The sequence below is a fragment of the Vespa mandarinia genome, chromosome 2, assembly GCF_050613455.1.
Source record: "Vespa mandarinia isolate Hongniang chromosome 2, ASM5061345v1, whole genome shotgun sequence".
In the NCBI taxonomy this organism is placed as follows: Eukaryota; Metazoa; Arthropoda; class Insecta; order Hymenoptera; family Vespidae; genus Vespa; species Vespa mandarinia.
In genome coordinates, this window is record NC_140811.1 from 3,713,532 (window position 1) to 3,730,000 (window position 16,469).

The 16,469-nt window shown below is 30.9% G+C and overlaps 2 protein-coding genes across 3 annotated transcripts in view; one reads left to right on the forward strand and one right to left on the reverse strand.

Moving 5' to 3' along the window:
- The first annotated feature begins 385 nt into the window (after positions 1–385).
- LOC118439813 (alpha-2-macroglobulin-like protein 1) lies at positions 386–10,498 on the forward strand. The gene is made up of 25 exons (XM_035862007.2): positions 386–763; positions 988–1,145; positions 2,250–2,491; positions 2,587–2,703; positions 2,776–2,942; positions 3,234–3,342; positions 3,459–3,692; positions 3,853–4,095; positions 4,176–4,504; positions 4,593–4,951; positions 5,157–5,308; positions 5,418–5,541; positions 5,646–5,823; positions 5,915–6,143; positions 6,235–6,440; positions 6,536–6,885; positions 6,964–7,202; positions 7,265–7,510; positions 7,601–7,993; positions 8,139–8,373; positions 8,452–8,624; positions 8,728–9,187; positions 9,293–9,589; positions 9,714–9,938; positions 10,031–10,498. The coding sequence occupies exons 1-25, from the start codon at positions 681–683 to the stop codon at positions 10,228–10,230; spliced, it is 5,748 nt and encodes a 1,915-aa protein (XP_035717900.2). The 5' UTR covers positions 386–680; the 3' UTR covers positions 10,231–10,498.
- Positions 10,499–12,820: 2,322 nt separating this feature from the next.
- Positions 12,821–16,469, reverse strand: part of LOC118439814 (uncharacterized) — a 5,210-nt gene continuing 1,561 nt past the window's right edge. Inside the window, exons 5-13 of one of the 2 annotated variants that reach the window (XM_035862008.2) lie at positions 16,382–16,469; positions 16,002–16,294; positions 15,615–15,914; positions 15,269–15,397; positions 14,987–15,143; positions 14,489–14,785; positions 14,282–14,418; positions 13,824–14,191; positions 12,821–13,746 (exon numbers count right to left, since the gene is read on the reverse strand). The exon at positions 16,382–16,469 is cut by the window's right edge and continues 4 nt beyond it. In XM_035862008.2, the coding sequence (XP_035717901.1) occupies positions 13,110–13,746; positions 13,824–14,191; positions 14,282–14,418; positions 14,489–14,785; positions 14,987–15,143; positions 15,269–15,397; positions 15,615–15,914; positions 16,002–16,294; positions 16,382–16,469 (2,406 nt within the window). In that variant the 3' untranslated portion in view covers positions 12,821–13,109. The remainder of the gene's footprint in view (positions 13,747–13,823; positions 14,192–14,281; positions 14,419–14,488; positions 14,786–14,986; positions 15,144–15,268; positions 15,398–15,614; positions 15,915–16,001; positions 16,295–16,381) is intronic. The other variant, XM_035862009.2, reaches the window with a different exon arrangement.

A 16,469-nucleotide genomic window follows, 5' to 3' on the forward strand; every position in this document is an offset into this window, starting at 1 on the left:
CAACGATCATTAAGATATGTCAAATAAATAACAAGAGAGTAAATGATATATCGTATTAATTTGTATTTATTTTTATTTTAATTTTATTATTTATTTTTATTTCATAAAACATTTTTATTTAATAAAAGTATCATGAATCTATATGATAAAAATAAAATATCACTTTGAAAGATATGAAAAAAACAAGAAAAGATTGAAATGTGAAGAGTTTAACAATCAAGTAGATTCCTCAGAGATATTTTCACATTATCTTCTTGATGATTCTACGTTAGAAAATGATATTAAATATAAATAAGGTAGGGGCAAGGAACGAATGAGTTCAGAGTCGAAAGAGCAAAAGTCCTTCTGAAAGGAGACAGAAAAAGAAACTGTAAAACGTCGTCGGAGCCGTAGGGAGAGCGGCACGAGTGCTAATCAACATCGGTCGAACGTTCCTAAGCCTCCCCGTTTAGTTCAGAAGGGTTAATAAGAAGAGCTAAAACGAATATTCATGCTTTCAGTCGAACCTCAGTACGTTAGCGTTCGTCAACGACGTTCGTTCGTTGGTTGGCCTCGTTAATAGCAATATATTCTTAGATCGTGAATATCTTCGATTATAATATTATTCCAAAAATAAAAATAATCGTCTCATTAAGTGTAAACAGTGTAAACAAGAAGTGAACAAATCACTGTTAATTACAATGTTGAAATCTCATTTATCCGTTTTACTCATTTATCTGCTGACGTCGATCTATCTCTGTCAAAGTAGCAACTCTGTTAAACGGTAAATATCAATCGAATATTGTTTTATTAATATATTTTATTTATTTATTTCTTTTTTTGAAATTAAACGACTTACACGATTTAATTTCGCATCTTAATATCGGAATAATAAAATCTTTTAACATGTGAATCTGACAATTAAATAATGTAAAAAAAAAAGCGAAAAATTGTTATTAAAGTAACATAAATTAATTTTTTTGCGTTGTTTCTTTTTATTTTTTACAGAGGATATGTGTTCACGGCACCAAAAAGATTTTTAGCCGGGGAGACCGAAAGCGGATGTTTGTCTCTGCACAATTTAGAACCACCAGCGCACATACTTCTTGAATTGTTATCTCCAGAAAGAGAAATATTGGCAAGCACTAGTACCACCATAAAGTCTGGCAAGTAGAATGATTATAAACATGCTTAAAAAGAAAACAAAATTTTATCCTTGCTACGGCTGAAGATTTGCTTCTACGTAATTTTCTATTAGAAAGAAATCATATTCATAATTACTTCTCTTCTTCGTTTTTCTAATATGAACATTTCATTCATAATAACATGCATGTGCAAGTATGCTCTTTATCGTGAATTGACCATAGATATTCAATTCAAACAATTGACTTTTTTGAATGTCGCTTTTTATTTTATATATATATATATATATATATATATATATATATATATGTATATATATAATATTTATATTATTTTTCAAGATTATATTTACATCGAAAGTTATCAATCACATGTTAAAAGTTCGACTTCTTTTTTATATGATTAATATTTGTATTAAATCTCTTTCTCCGGTTTCTCGTTCTCTCTATTTTTATCTCACTATTTTTCTCACAAACACAAATACAAACACACACATACATACGTCTTTTCTCCCCTCTTCAATTACCTCTATCTTTCTATATGTCACGTAAGGCTCTTTAAACAAATTGTAAATTGAAATTGTCGTCGCTTCCTGTGAGGGAGCTGAATTGGCTAAGTCCCTTGTTGGAGGGGAAATAATCAATCGTTAGATCACATGGGAAACCCATCGGCATTGTTATCGCGTAAAATATACGGAGAATATCAGCATTGGGGTTTTGAATGTTATCAAAGTTAATTCAAATGATCGATAAAATAAAGCCAAATATAGATCCGATCGTACATCTGGGAGTGATATTAATAGAAAAATTTAAACAATCGTATCCTGCACTTACATCGTCTCTCGATTAACTTACTCAATTTATTCAAGTGATTATCTTCCCCGTATATTGTCTCGTGCAAACGTAATTGCAGAAATAATAATTAATTGGATTATCGCGCTCAGTTGAATCATCAGTCTTTATAGCGATTCGTCGAACAAACAATATCTGTATTGGTGATAGGGTTCTTTAAATGTGTATTAGTATCAAGAGAATTATCATTTGAATAATTTAGGACACTTCTATCAAAATTCAACAACTTATAACTTAACACATTGATTGTCCGTTAATGATCAATTTATGAAATAGGCGTGGAAACATGCTTGGAGTTAATGGTACCATCAACGAAATATTCCAATGCGATACTTCAATTGAAAATGAAGTTCGACAAACATCCCGATTATTCTGTAGATTCGGAGAAAGAAGTTTATATCGAACACGATTCTATAATAACGTTTCTTGAAACTGATAAGCCAGTGTATAAACCAGGACAAGATGTTAATATCAGAATTTTAATGCTTAAGCACGATTTGAAACCTTGGAAGAAAAGAGTAAGTTTCTTGAATTGACAGTTATATAACTTTCATTTTATTTTTATGCGATGATAAAAAAATTTTTGGATTGAAACACTTTTGGTTTCATATAGATTTCAAAAATATGGATTGAAAATCCATCAGAGATAAGAGTAGCGCAATGGACAAACATGACTACGGTAAATGGGATGCTACAATTGAAATTTTCTTTAACATCCGAAGCAAGTCCGGTAAGATTATATTATAATTTAATTCTAAACTATATAAATATGTATTAATTTCAACATATTTCTTATATACAGGGTACATGGAAAATAGAAGTTGAAAAAAAGAAATCACAGCCACAATTCTTTCATACGACAGTATTTGAAGTGAAGAAATACGTTTTACCGAAATTCCAAGTAAAAATAATATCATCAGGATATATACTTGCAGATGCTGAAAACGTTACGTGGAATATTTGTGCAAAGTAATTTTAAGATCCTCAATAGAATTAGTTATCGCGAAATAACATTTCATTTATCATCTTATATACCAATATGATTGATAATTCACTGGCCTTGTTATAAATAGTTATCTACAAGCCAATTGATAATATTTACATTATTTTTCCTAAGAACTACGAAAGTTTAAATTACAATAATTTTTGGAGTATAATTTTAAACATAACTTATATAAGCATATATATTTATGGATAACTCTTTGTGTTAATTATCCTAAATGAATATTACTTTTAATTATATGAAAATGTTCACATTAGATATAGCTATGGGAAACCAGTTAAAGGTACCTTGTTCTTGAAATTGACTCCACAAACTCCAAGCTGGAAGCGAAAATTAAATTTACCTGAAATACATTATGAAACAGAAGTATGTAAGATTATTTTGTTTACGCGCTTATATCATAAATGACATAAATAATTACAAAGATCATCTTGGATTCTTTACAATTAAATCATTTACAATAAGAAATTTATTTGTTACAGCTCGATTCACCAGATGGTTGTACAGAATTTGCACTTTCCAGTGCGGTTCTTGGATTAGCTAATTGGAAAGTAGCACCAAATAATATCGCTTTGATAGCAAACTTCACGGAGGCTGGAACCGGTATTGTCGAAACTACTATCAGTCGAACTGTAGTTGTACATCAAGCCCTTAAATTGGAATTCATACCGTACATGCCTAAATATTTCAAATTGGGTCTACCTTATCACGGAAAGGTGACACAGAAGATATTTATACAATATTTAATTTATTATTATTATTATTATTATTATTATTATTATTATTATTATTATTATTTGTGAATATATGAAAATATTCTTATATTTATAATTCATATTATATTCTGTATTAATTTAAGTTCATATTATATTGCAGTTGCGAGTTCTCCGCCAAGATGATGTTCCTGCTGCAAATGAAAAGATTCAGCTCTGTTTGAGAGTCCGTGAAAAAGATGAACGATCACGATCGGCAGTGGAATGTCGTCCTTTTATATCCTCGGGAGATGGTTTCATCGATTTTGTGGTACCACCACCACACAAACACATCACTTTATTGACCTTTATAGCAACTGGTGTTGATTATCCTACAAAATATTATTCTCCAGATAAACGTTGGAGGGTAAATAAATATCTTTTTTTTTTTATTATATATTTATAATATAACGCGCTGAATATATATAATATAATTAATATTCTTAGATTTTCATGGATCAACCTTCAGCATATATCGACATATTTCCTTGGTATTCGCCATCCGATAGCTATTTGGCTGTTGCACGAGGATATCAGCCAATTGTTTGTGGTGAAAAGTATTCGTTCAATGTTATGTATACGGTACCAGTTACTAATGACAATAACGAATCAATTTCTTTCCATTATTCTATTAATTCAAAAGGAGATCTTCTAATATATGGTCATGTCAAGCATAGACCTACACGTGAAACAGTATTAAATTATTCAGATTTTCGCAACCTGTTAGCTGTAGAATCACCTACAAATAAAACGGATCAAAACACTATCGTACACCGGTAAGATTATATATGATCATATGCTTGATATAATATTTAAAAAAAGAGAAAGAAATAACTTGTAAATAAACTTGTCGTTTCTAATAAGGTTTCCTTTGAGCGTAAAAATTACACCAAGTATGGCACCGGTTTCGGAATTACTTTTATATTATGTCAGACCGGATGGCGAAACCGTAGCAACAAGTTACACCATCGAAGTTGGCCATTGTTTCGAAAATAAAGTTAAAACGGCATGGCACATAGATGCTCAAAGTCCTGGCACAACGACACAATATCACATAGAAGCTGCGCCATGGTCACTCTGTGGAATTTCTGCTGTCGATAAATCAACTGTTTTCCTTGCTGGATCAAAATCAAATTTGTTAGATCCTACTCAAACTTTTAATCAACTTAAAAGATTCCATCTCGATTCGGAATGGTCTGCTTGGGCCTGGACTAATTGCAAAAGTATTATATTTAAGACGTCTATTATGTATGTTCACCTTAAAGAGACTATGAAAAAATGGAAACTCTGAGTTCTTGAGTAAGCTTAGTAATGACAGTGGCACACATGAAATTTGAGTATCTCGAATCTTAATCCATCCAGAGCCATTTTTTCGTAGCCGATTTTGTTGTATCATTAAAAATGAATTTTTATTATTTGCCGCAACAGTACAGTCAGAACAAGATAGAAAAGAAGTCGATCATTTGCCTTTTCCCGCAATAGAAATACCATTTTTGAATTTAAAAAGATATAGAAGACGTTCCATTGATACTGTTATGTCAGATGATGTTACTTATGTAGATGCTGCACAGGCTTTCAATGTAAGTTTTTGGTTTGAAAGGATTATATATATATTTGACAAAGAAGAAGAAATGATATTATAAAAAAAATCAATGATTACTCTTTTTTATAATTTCATACTACCCCTAGGATTTCGGGACGATTGTGATGAGCGATTTAATCATAGAAACTAAGCCATGTCCGAAATCTTTCTTCAATCTAAGACAACCTGACGCAATATATACCGTTCATAGTAAATCCTCTAAAGATTCTGGTAATTTATCTGATATGATTTCATTAAATTTTTTATTATAAAAATGCAAAAATCTTAATATAAGTATGTGTAAATTTCTTCATATATATTATTTATGTTGACAGAATTAATGTTCAAAAGCGACATGAAAACGATGCCTATGGCTTATCCATTGCTTAATTTCCCAGTTCCAACTGCAGACATGGCTGCAGAATTAGCATACGTAGATCAATCACTCGATCTTGTTACCACTCTTAGATCATATTTTCCAGAAACATGGTTGTGGGAATTAATGCCAATTGGGTATGAATTTAAACGAATTATATGAATATTTTTAGATATGATTATAGTATTATATCAAACGATTTTATATGTATTTAATTGTTATCCACAGAAAAGAAGGAAAATTAACGATAGAACGAACTCTTCCGCATACTATTACGGATTGGGTTGGACACACAGTTTGCATTTCACCAGTTCAGGGCCTTGGAATTGCACCACCGACTACTATTACTACTTTCCAACCCTTCTTTCTTGATTATAGTTTACCTTACAGTGTCAAGCGTGGTGAAATGTTACGTATGAAAGTTTCACTTTTCAATTATATGCAACATAGTTTACCAGTAAGTATAAGTAGATTAGAAAATTGAATTTAATATATATACATACGACAGTGTACTTAAAACTAATAGGAAAAATGACATTTTTTTAAAGGTAAGGATTCAATTAGAAGATGCAACGGGTTTAGATTTACATTTGTCTAATCCTGTCTCTTCGTTTTGTGTAAAACCAACAGACAGTGTCGTTCATGAATATATTTTAAGACCTCGTGTTCTCGGAAATATTAATATCACAGTATCCGCAGCGATAGATGCTAATTATCCCGAGTCATGTGGTCCAGACACATTGGTATACACTCGGTATATTAAAAATACATTTTTCTAATACTCATTAAAATGTAATTTATTATTCGTCGGTCAGTTATAGTAATGTATTTTCATTAATAATTTTATAGTGATACCATCGTCAAACCAATCCTCGTATTACCAGAAGGTTTCCCAATCGAAATCACCAAATCAGCGTTTATTTGTCCAAAAGATTTTAGCGACGATTCAAGAATAGTTTGGAATTTGGATTTACCAAAAGATTTGATACCTGGCAGTGCAAAGGCTCATGTGACGTTGACAGGAGATGTTTTAGGACCAGTATTAGAAAACTTAGATAAACTCGTTAAACTTCCAATGGGATGTGGCGAACAAAACATGGTTCTATTTGTGCCGAATATTCACGTAATCGGCTATTTGGATGTCAACGGCATGGACAATCCAGAACTTCGAGCAAAGGCTATTAAACACATGGAAAAGGGTATTTTATTTTTACATAATAAAAATAAGAAAACTTAGCTACATTATATTTCATATTAAATGAAATCCATTGATATAGGATACCAGCGTGAGCTAAATTATAGACATACCGATGGTTCTTATTCAGCATTTGGTCCTGGTATTTCAGAAAGTTCAATATGGCTAACTGCCTTTATAGTGAAATCTTTTGCTCAAGCTCGCAGTTTTATTTATATCGATGAACGTGATTTGAAAATATCTGTAAAGTGGATCATGAGTAAACAATTAGAGAACGGGTGTTTCCCTATAATAGGCAATGTTTTCCACAAACATATGAAGGTAAAACAATGGAGATAATTAGGTATATTCATTCAATTACATATATGTGTATTCGATTGTAGGGAGGTTTGCAAGAAGACGATAGTTCAGCAGCATTGACGGCCTATATTCTTATCTCGCTCCTTGAATCTGGTGTTCTTTTAACAGCTTCGCTTATCAATAATGCTCTTTATTGTCTAGAGGCTCTGACCGATATATACGATAGTCCCTACACAGCAGCTTTGTCGACATATGCTTTAGCCTTATTAGAACATCCCAAAGCAAATGGAAGTATGGCATCATTGATGAATCGTGCCACTCGTAACAATGTATGAAAATATGATATACATCATTATATACAATGTATATAATAATAACTATCACACAACACATAGAAATATTATTATTTCGTTTTGTAGGATCTACTTTGGTGGGAAGATAAAACAAAACCATCAGTGGGATTAAGTATCGAAATGACGGGTTATGCTGTTCTCTCTCTCATTAAATTAGGCGGAGAAGAAAATATGGTAGATGCTTTAAAAGCAGTTCGTTGGATGTCTAAACAACGAAACGCAGAAGGCGGTTTTACGTCTACACAAGACACTGTTGTTGGGTTGGAAGCACTTACAAAATATGCTTTAGCAATGGCTACAAATTCCACAGATTTATCGGTTCTCGTCACTGCCAGTGAAGTTGATCATGTTTACAGAATGAATGATGACAATCGAGTGGTTCTCATTCAGATTCAATTACCTATTTTACCGACAATAATAGAGATTTTTGCTGAAGGAGAAGGATGTGTTTTAGTGCAGGTAAAAGAGAGAGAAATGATATAGATATATTTTATTTCTAATGGTAGTTATCAATTTTGTGTATAATTTTTTAAATTTATTATTAAAAAATTCATAAGAATAATCATTGATTAGATTAGAGATAACATTTTTCTTTATATTTCAGAACAATTTGATATATAATGTTGCTAAAGTGACTGGCTCTGAAGCATTTGATCTTTCAGTATCTGCTACCTCCGATATTTTTGTGGATGAATGCTCGATGCAAAGAATTACTGTTTGTGCTCGATATAAAATGGCAGATGAAGAAAGTAACATGGCATTACTTGAGATCGGAATGATCAGCGGATATGTTCCAGATCGATCGAGCTTACATTCGTTGTTAGAAATTCCAAATACAAGTAAATTAACACCTTGATTCTTATTATTTCAATATAGATACTTATAGACATAGATCATGCAAATATTTACACTTGTAGAAGTAAAACGTATTGAAGATGATCGTGATATCGTCACTATATATTTCGATAGATTAATAGGACAAAAAACGTGTATATTCTTTAATGTTACAAGGGAGAATATAGTCGATAGACTCGAACCTGCGAATGTGAAGTTGTATGATTATTATCAGCAAGAATTAATGATATCCAGTGTAAGCATTATATATTATCTAGTACAGAATTCACGATATAAGATTTAAAAAAAAAAAAATTACATAAAAATTATAAATAATGTCATATATTTCAACATTTTAGAATTATAATTTCGCGCCAACATGTAGTAGCGCTGACATAAACGAAGAGACTGAGATACCAGACCCAATGCCTGTTGAAACAGAAGGTATTTCAGAATCTTTTCAATATAGTAAACATATTAGCGTGGAACATGATAAGACTTTAGACAAATCATCGAAAAATTTTGGAAAAGATAGTGGAAATATGAACAATAAAGTAACCAATCATAATATTTCAATGGAATTGAAAAATCTATTATTAGTAAAGCCAATAGATTCGAGTGAAAAAGAACACGATACGGTAGCCTACAAAAAACATAATGAAAAGAATAAAACTGATGATGGAAAAATTGTCAAAGCAAAATCAAATATTCCGGATGAAACATTAATGGAAAATTCTGATAAAAAAATAACTACAAATAAAGCAAATTCAATGGCAAAGGATCCAAATGCAACTAATAATTCAACCGATATTCCAATTAGTGAGTAAAATTAGTAATCGTAAGATAAAAATAAAAAAAAAAAAATAATAATAAAAAGAAAAAAAAAACAAAAAAAGACAAAAAAAATTCATTTTATTTTTTCAGCTTCACAGGGGGATACTGGAAGTGGTCAAACACCAGATGATTCAGAAATTAACTCAACTCCTGTTGTCGATGAGATTTTTGACAATCCGTCCTTTGTTTCTGTTGATCATGATCTTGAAACACCGGAAGGAATCGAAGGTCCAGTGCTTGTTTATGTAAGACCAAGTATAACTAATCTTAACGAAAATTCATCATTCGAGGAAATCGATTACAAAATAAATAGCAAGATTGATATTATTGAATCTACTACACCTATACAAAGGGATCACAAGATGGATATTCAATTAAATTCCTCAGGTACATATACACACACATATATATAAATATATATGCATATACATAAACGGAAAGTTGACTATTTTTATAATATTACTATATTACATCTTATTGAACGAATACAAACAAATCTTTAAAATGTTAGATTCAACCTATCTAAACCGATCTTGCCCTATATGCAGTAGCGAATTACCAGATAACTTCAATGATATCTACTGTTCAGCAAGTAGCGTTGTAAAAGTGGCAATTAGGCGTTTACGAAAAGCAAGATTATTATTAGATCTTAATGCAATGCGTGATGTAAAACGACTTCGTTCTACCGTCGAACTTGTTTTGAATCCAAGATGTACTTGTCCACCATTGGATAATCGTAAGTACATTGATATGACATTTCAATGTCATAATCTAATCAATTAATTCGAAAATTGTGATATATTCTGTTGGTAAAAATGTATGTTACAGCTGGAAGTCTTGGATTATTGTTACGTTCTAAAGGAGATGACTTTGCAACATTAAAAGAACACGGGAAACAGATTTTAAATAATTCTATGTCTATATATGGTTTGTCGTCCACCAGTGGTGTACCTCAAAGATTAATAGACGCTAGATTACATTGTTCTAAAAAAGATAAAAAGGACCATGATAGACCAGTAGGTGGTTGATCTACGTACATGAATACATATCAGCATAGAATACCACACAATGTATAAATAACAATCGAAAATTGCGACGTACTTTCATTTCAATACTTCATTAAAAGAGAAGTTCATATTGAATTAATGCGTGAAATTATTCAACTTCGGAGAGAATGTACAAAACACATTTAATGACAAATTAAAAACAGAAAAAAGAAAAGAAATTTTTTTAAATGTACAAGTAAAAAGTATAAACAGGGTATTATAATTAGTAATACATAGTACGTATATGTTACTCTTAATTTCAATATTTTCTACAAAAAAGAAAAAAAAAAAAAAAAAAAAAAAAAAAAAAAGAAAGAAAAAGAAGAAGAGTAATTCATTTTGAAATCATTTACATATCAAGTTGAATCTTATTTTTAATACTAATACAAAAATTGGTGATCGTCATTTATCTACATTATATAATTTTCTATAAAATCTGTAAGTTGTTAAAAAAAAAAAAAAAAAAAAAAAAAAAAAAAAAAAAAAAGAATAAAAATAAAAAAAAAATCCACAAATGAATTTACATAAAAACCTATAAATATTTCTTTTAATAGGTTTGTGATTAATTCAAACGACAAGCAAAAATAATCGAATACTGATTTAGTTTATTTATTGTTCTTGTAAGTTTACTATTGTAATAATTATTACAAATTAACAATCACCTTCGAATTTTTTACTACATCAAACAGTATTTTGTTACAATGGATGAACGGTTATTAACTACTAATTAATAGAGCATTTGATATTATAATTTGGCATTTAACGCTGGATAAAATGAATATATTTCGTTGAAGAACAAAAATATCACAGAGAAGGTTTGATCGTTTCTCTGAATATTATGTTTCATTTTCTTGGATCCATTTTTAAACACCAGCGTTAAAAACCCTTGTATCGTGAAATCTCTGAAGATCATCTTACAGTTTACAATGCATTTATTAAATAAATAAATATGTATATATTATTGCCCACTATCGACATCGACTAATATCGACGCTAACTTGAGGAATGAAAGGAACGTGTCAATGTTCTAAATTGGCAGTAATATTTCACATGCGCACCTCCATAGGAACAATCCATGGAAGCTAGCATAACTTTACAAGCAGCTTATATTTTATGTGAGACGAAAATACAATATAAAACTGTCTCGTTACAAAAATTAAAAAACAAAAAGAATAAAAATAAAAATAATACAAATAAAAAAAAATATATATATATAAAATCAAATATGCTGTTCCAAATATGCAGACATTATTCGCAGTATCGTGAAAGGATTTTTTTTTCTTTTTATATTAATTCTTTCAACGCAACAAAATACGATACCCTTATAGTCTTCATATTACAGTTATAATGACTTAGCCAATTCATTGATAAATTCTACACAGATAACTATTTATTCTTTAAACATTATAAAAAAAGCATCATTAATACTTATACCACTTTTACTTTCTTACGTTACAAATGACAGTATTTAATACGGCGAACAATATATTTTTAGAATACTCTACTTCCAAAAAGAAAATAAATTCTAAAAAAAATAAGAAAAGGTAGAAAGAAAAAAAAAATAAAAAAATAAAAAAAAAAAAAAGAAATTATAGTAATACATCTATATCTCTCTGTGCGTTTGGTAGAAAAATAAAATACTTTATCAAATTAAGTAATTAAATTATTTACTTAATATCAAAGAAACCAAGTGGAATCCCGATTATAAAAATTTATGATACATGAAAAATGAACTTACGATAAAGATGAAATATATGTTATAGTATACAAAAACGTAAAAAATCATTTGTTAAATTAGTATGGTAAAAAAAGCATAAAAAATTTGACCGATTATGAAATCGATCCTATTATATGTATTAACTATATTATTTGTATATAGTCCAAGAAACATTCTTATTAATCTAATACAACAATTCTTAGATCGGAACGATTTAAAGCAAATTAGGATCAATTTCTGTCCTAATTCTACTTATCAAAGATCTCATTTCTGTCTGTCGTCAATCTTGCCTCATGACATTTTTAAGAAGCTGTACTTCGTGTTTATGATTTTCTTTTAACAAATTTATTGTTTTAGTTATATCCGTTATACGATATAGATAAATCCACATCAACATCTATATATTAGTAATGCCAAAAAAATATGTATATAAAGATGTATATAAATCAATGCTTATAGCGATTAACGAACAAACGAGGAAGACAAATGTTTCAGACGAAAATCTTCTTTTTTATTATGGGAAAACATTCGAGACCTCGGATTCGATTTATACGTCGAATCATATAATTAAAGAATAATCGAGATCCCACTGTAGTACGGCAAGATTTCGGCTTTATAAAAAATGCATGTAATATAAATCTTCCAAAAGTTCATAATAATGAACCAAAGTGCTATACAATTCCATCATACTTCAATTATTGCAAGAGTTACAGACATTGCAATTTTCTTAGAGAAGCGATTTATCTTAACTACTATTTCAAATTAAATAAATGTATATATATATATATATATATATATATATATATATATATATGTATATATATTATTATTATTATTATTATTATTATATATCGCGCTAAATATAAATACTTTCAAGGCAGATTTAACATAATGTTTCTTCTTAACTTACAATAAACTCTGTCAAAAAATTGCTCCATCGTTACAATATGTAACTCGTGCAATAAATGAAAGTTTTGGTATTCATAACATAAATAATGCAAATATACTTGTAAAGGTATTGTCATAGTCTGACATGTATGCGACAATATAAAGATGTTTTGATGTTTGTATATATTGCCTTATATAAACATTATATGTAATAAAACAGCGGGAGGAACTTACGCAAAACAGCATTCCTCGGCATTCAACAGATTTTGGGAGCAGAACGATCGTTAATGGGACCACTGGTTTTTCGTAAAGAAGTGCCCCGTCGAATTTGATCCATAAGAGAATCTCTTACTTGAGCTGGATCCATAATAGGTACGCGATTACCCATAATACGTCTCACACTGGCAGATCTACTTGTTACATTGCTCCCTTGAAGGCTCTGTTGTTGTTGCGCTAATTTTGCATTTAACGTTTCAAGAAAACCAGATGATGTTTTAGAATTCTTGGTCATTTGTTGATCTGTGGAATGTTTTCTTGCTGGTTTTGGACTACTGTTACCTGTGCTATTACCGCTTGTACTATTAATAAGTTTTGCATTGAGTGCAGCCATGAAACTTTGACCTACACCTCCAGGACCTTGCCCTTGATTGCTTACAGTGGCAGTAGATATTTGTGTCTGAGTGAAATGCGTTCCGCGTTCTTTTGAAGTGGAACGCGTAGTAGTAGATGAACGTTCAACAGACGTACAAGCTGTTTGTAATATTGTACTATGCTGCATTACGCTAGGAGTATTAACATGTCCTTGTGCACCAGCCTTACGTAAGAGAGAAGGGCTAGCTGGTGTATGACGTAGTTCTGTCAAAGTTCGTACTGTTTCTGATACGGAAATAGATCTGTGATATGGAAGATAAATACCTCTAAATATTTCTATCATAATACGTAGTTGTACGTAAAAATGAAGAATACATACCGTTGAGGAGTAGGGCTAGCTACAGGCGAAGAACTTTCTAATAGGAATGCTGGCGGTGGTGGAAGATTTTCAGTATCGTCGCAAATATTTTCTATGTTTTCTTCGTTGGGATTAGTTACAAGACTACTGAAGGTAGCTGTAATAATAGTAGATGTACGTCTTGCCGGCGGAGGTGGCCTAGTAGCTTGCTGCATTGATCCTCTCCGCGAAAGTAAAGTCGATGCAGCTGCAGGTACATTCCAAGTATTTTCAGTCTGATTATGAGTAGAATGGGAATGCGGTAAAGTAGTCTGACTTCCATATCCACTACTTGATTCTACGCTTGATTCCGAAGTTTGGCTTCCTCCATCTTTTTCTGTACCTTCGACCTATATATATTTTACATAAAATAAAATCATACATATTTTATTCGTAAACAATAGAAATTAAAATAAGACCTTTAGCCTTTAAAAATATACCTTGTCATTTCCTGATGCTGGCATTGAAGGAGGAGGTGGTAAAGGAAATTGCATTTCTTGTGCACGACTAGCAGCCAAGTTTGCCAATTCATGCATGTTTACATACATTGGTTGCTGAAGTTGATGTGTAGCTAATTCTGTATCACATTATAAAATTTGATTCAATGTAAATAATTAAATATTGTTATAAAATAAAATTATAGAAACCTTTTGCTAAATGAGCTGGAAGCGGTAATTTCGGTTTTCCCCGTGGACTACTAGGTGGTTCAGTTTTTACTGTTGTAGATGGTCGTTCTAGGCTAGAACATCTATTAGGTATGGGTGGACGATTTCCATTATTTCGACGCAATTGTATTCTTGATAACTGTTGATTAGAGGAAGAGCATGATGAGGAAGAAGAAACTGGAGAAGCTGGCTGACTGTGACAACAATTATTTCCCTCTTGATCAGGTGCTTGGAATGTGTAAACACTAAGAGCAGGTCTCTGATGCCCCTTTTCATAAGCTGAACCAATGATTAATTGATATAATAATAATAATAATAATAATAATAATAATAATAATAATAATAATAATAATAATAATAATAATAATAATAATAATAATAATAATAATAATAACAATAACAATAATAATAATAATAACGATAATAATATAAATCTATGTCGTAAATATAGTCCATTACATATATATAATCATTTATTACCAGAAGAGATTGTATGAGGCCTTTCATTAATTGTATTTTGGCTTTGTCTATCATACGTAGTAGAAGTTTCCTGTAAATCAGGCCAAGTTGAAGTAGTTACAGGTCTTGTTACAGTACATCCAGTACTTTGATTATATTGAGAAGAGACATTTGATACCTATAAGAATATATTAATTTTAAAGGTAATAAAAACAATAAGTATATAATTTATTGTAACAAACAAGCTTCTATAAAATAAACAATGAACAATTCTAGTAAGCCACTAATTGTGAACAACTTTACCTGATGTTCAGAAATAGGTTGTGTATATAACGTATCTTGAGAAGTGAAGCCAGAATCACGGGAGCTGCCATTTGTTAAATGACGCAACATTGCCATACTGCTGATGCTGGAAGGCCTGGCACCAACGGACTACAACGAGTATAACATCGACTACCACATACACTAAGCAGGTAGCCGTCATGCCATAATCTACGAGCAACTACCTTAATTGTGCAAAAGTAATGCACTAGCAGTGACACTAAATAATCATGCACTATACATAATTTAATATCTAATATCTAAATTCTTTAAAAATGAAAAAAGAAACTATAATTCAACGCATAGATCTCAATCAATCTCTATGTACCTGAGAAAGGGATCTGTGCCATGGATGTCCAGATGGACTTGGATGACTTTTACAAGATCCACTGCTACTGCTTGTTAAAGAACTGATTGAACACATAGAGCTTTTTCTTGATCCTAAAGATAAAGAAGGGCTAGAAGGAGGAGTTGCTAATGACCATTGTGTAACATCGCAGCCTTTTATATCCGTTATCACTTGTTCAGATGCAGGTGGTAGATGATGTGGTGAAGCTGCATGTCTTTGCAATTGATCAGAAACTTCTTGAAGATGTGTCAATTCCATTAACATTGCAATCTCCTCATCCTTCATTTTGTTTATAAATTTACACATATATCATTTCTAATACAAACATATGATTACAAGCATAAATAATATAGTAATGTTACTCACAAGTACTGGTTTTAAAAATCTAGCTAATAGACAGAATCTACCACGTTCTTCAAGCAAAGCTGCACGCACTGCCTTTCTTTCAGTCTCTTCCAAACTTAAACGTTTTTCTTGAATGACTGCAGCAGAAGATTCTAACATTTTATTAAACTCAGAATCACTTTGTACAACACCATGAATTTGCCCTTGTGTCTGAGTATGAATATGAGAAGTTTGACCCTTCCGACCCTTTTTCTTTTGCAATCGCAATGTATCAGTTGATCTTTTCTTTAATTCTGCTCTTGCTTTTTTATATTCTGAAAATTTTCTCTATGAGTATACGAATCCAGGAAGTTCTACAATCTATTATCGGATTTTGTTTTGAATCTTGTACAAAATTTTACCTTTGGCATGTTCCTTATCTAAATTAATCAAAGATCTTTTCCAGTCTTCTATTTTTTCTTGAAGTGGCATTACCAAGCGATCCATAAT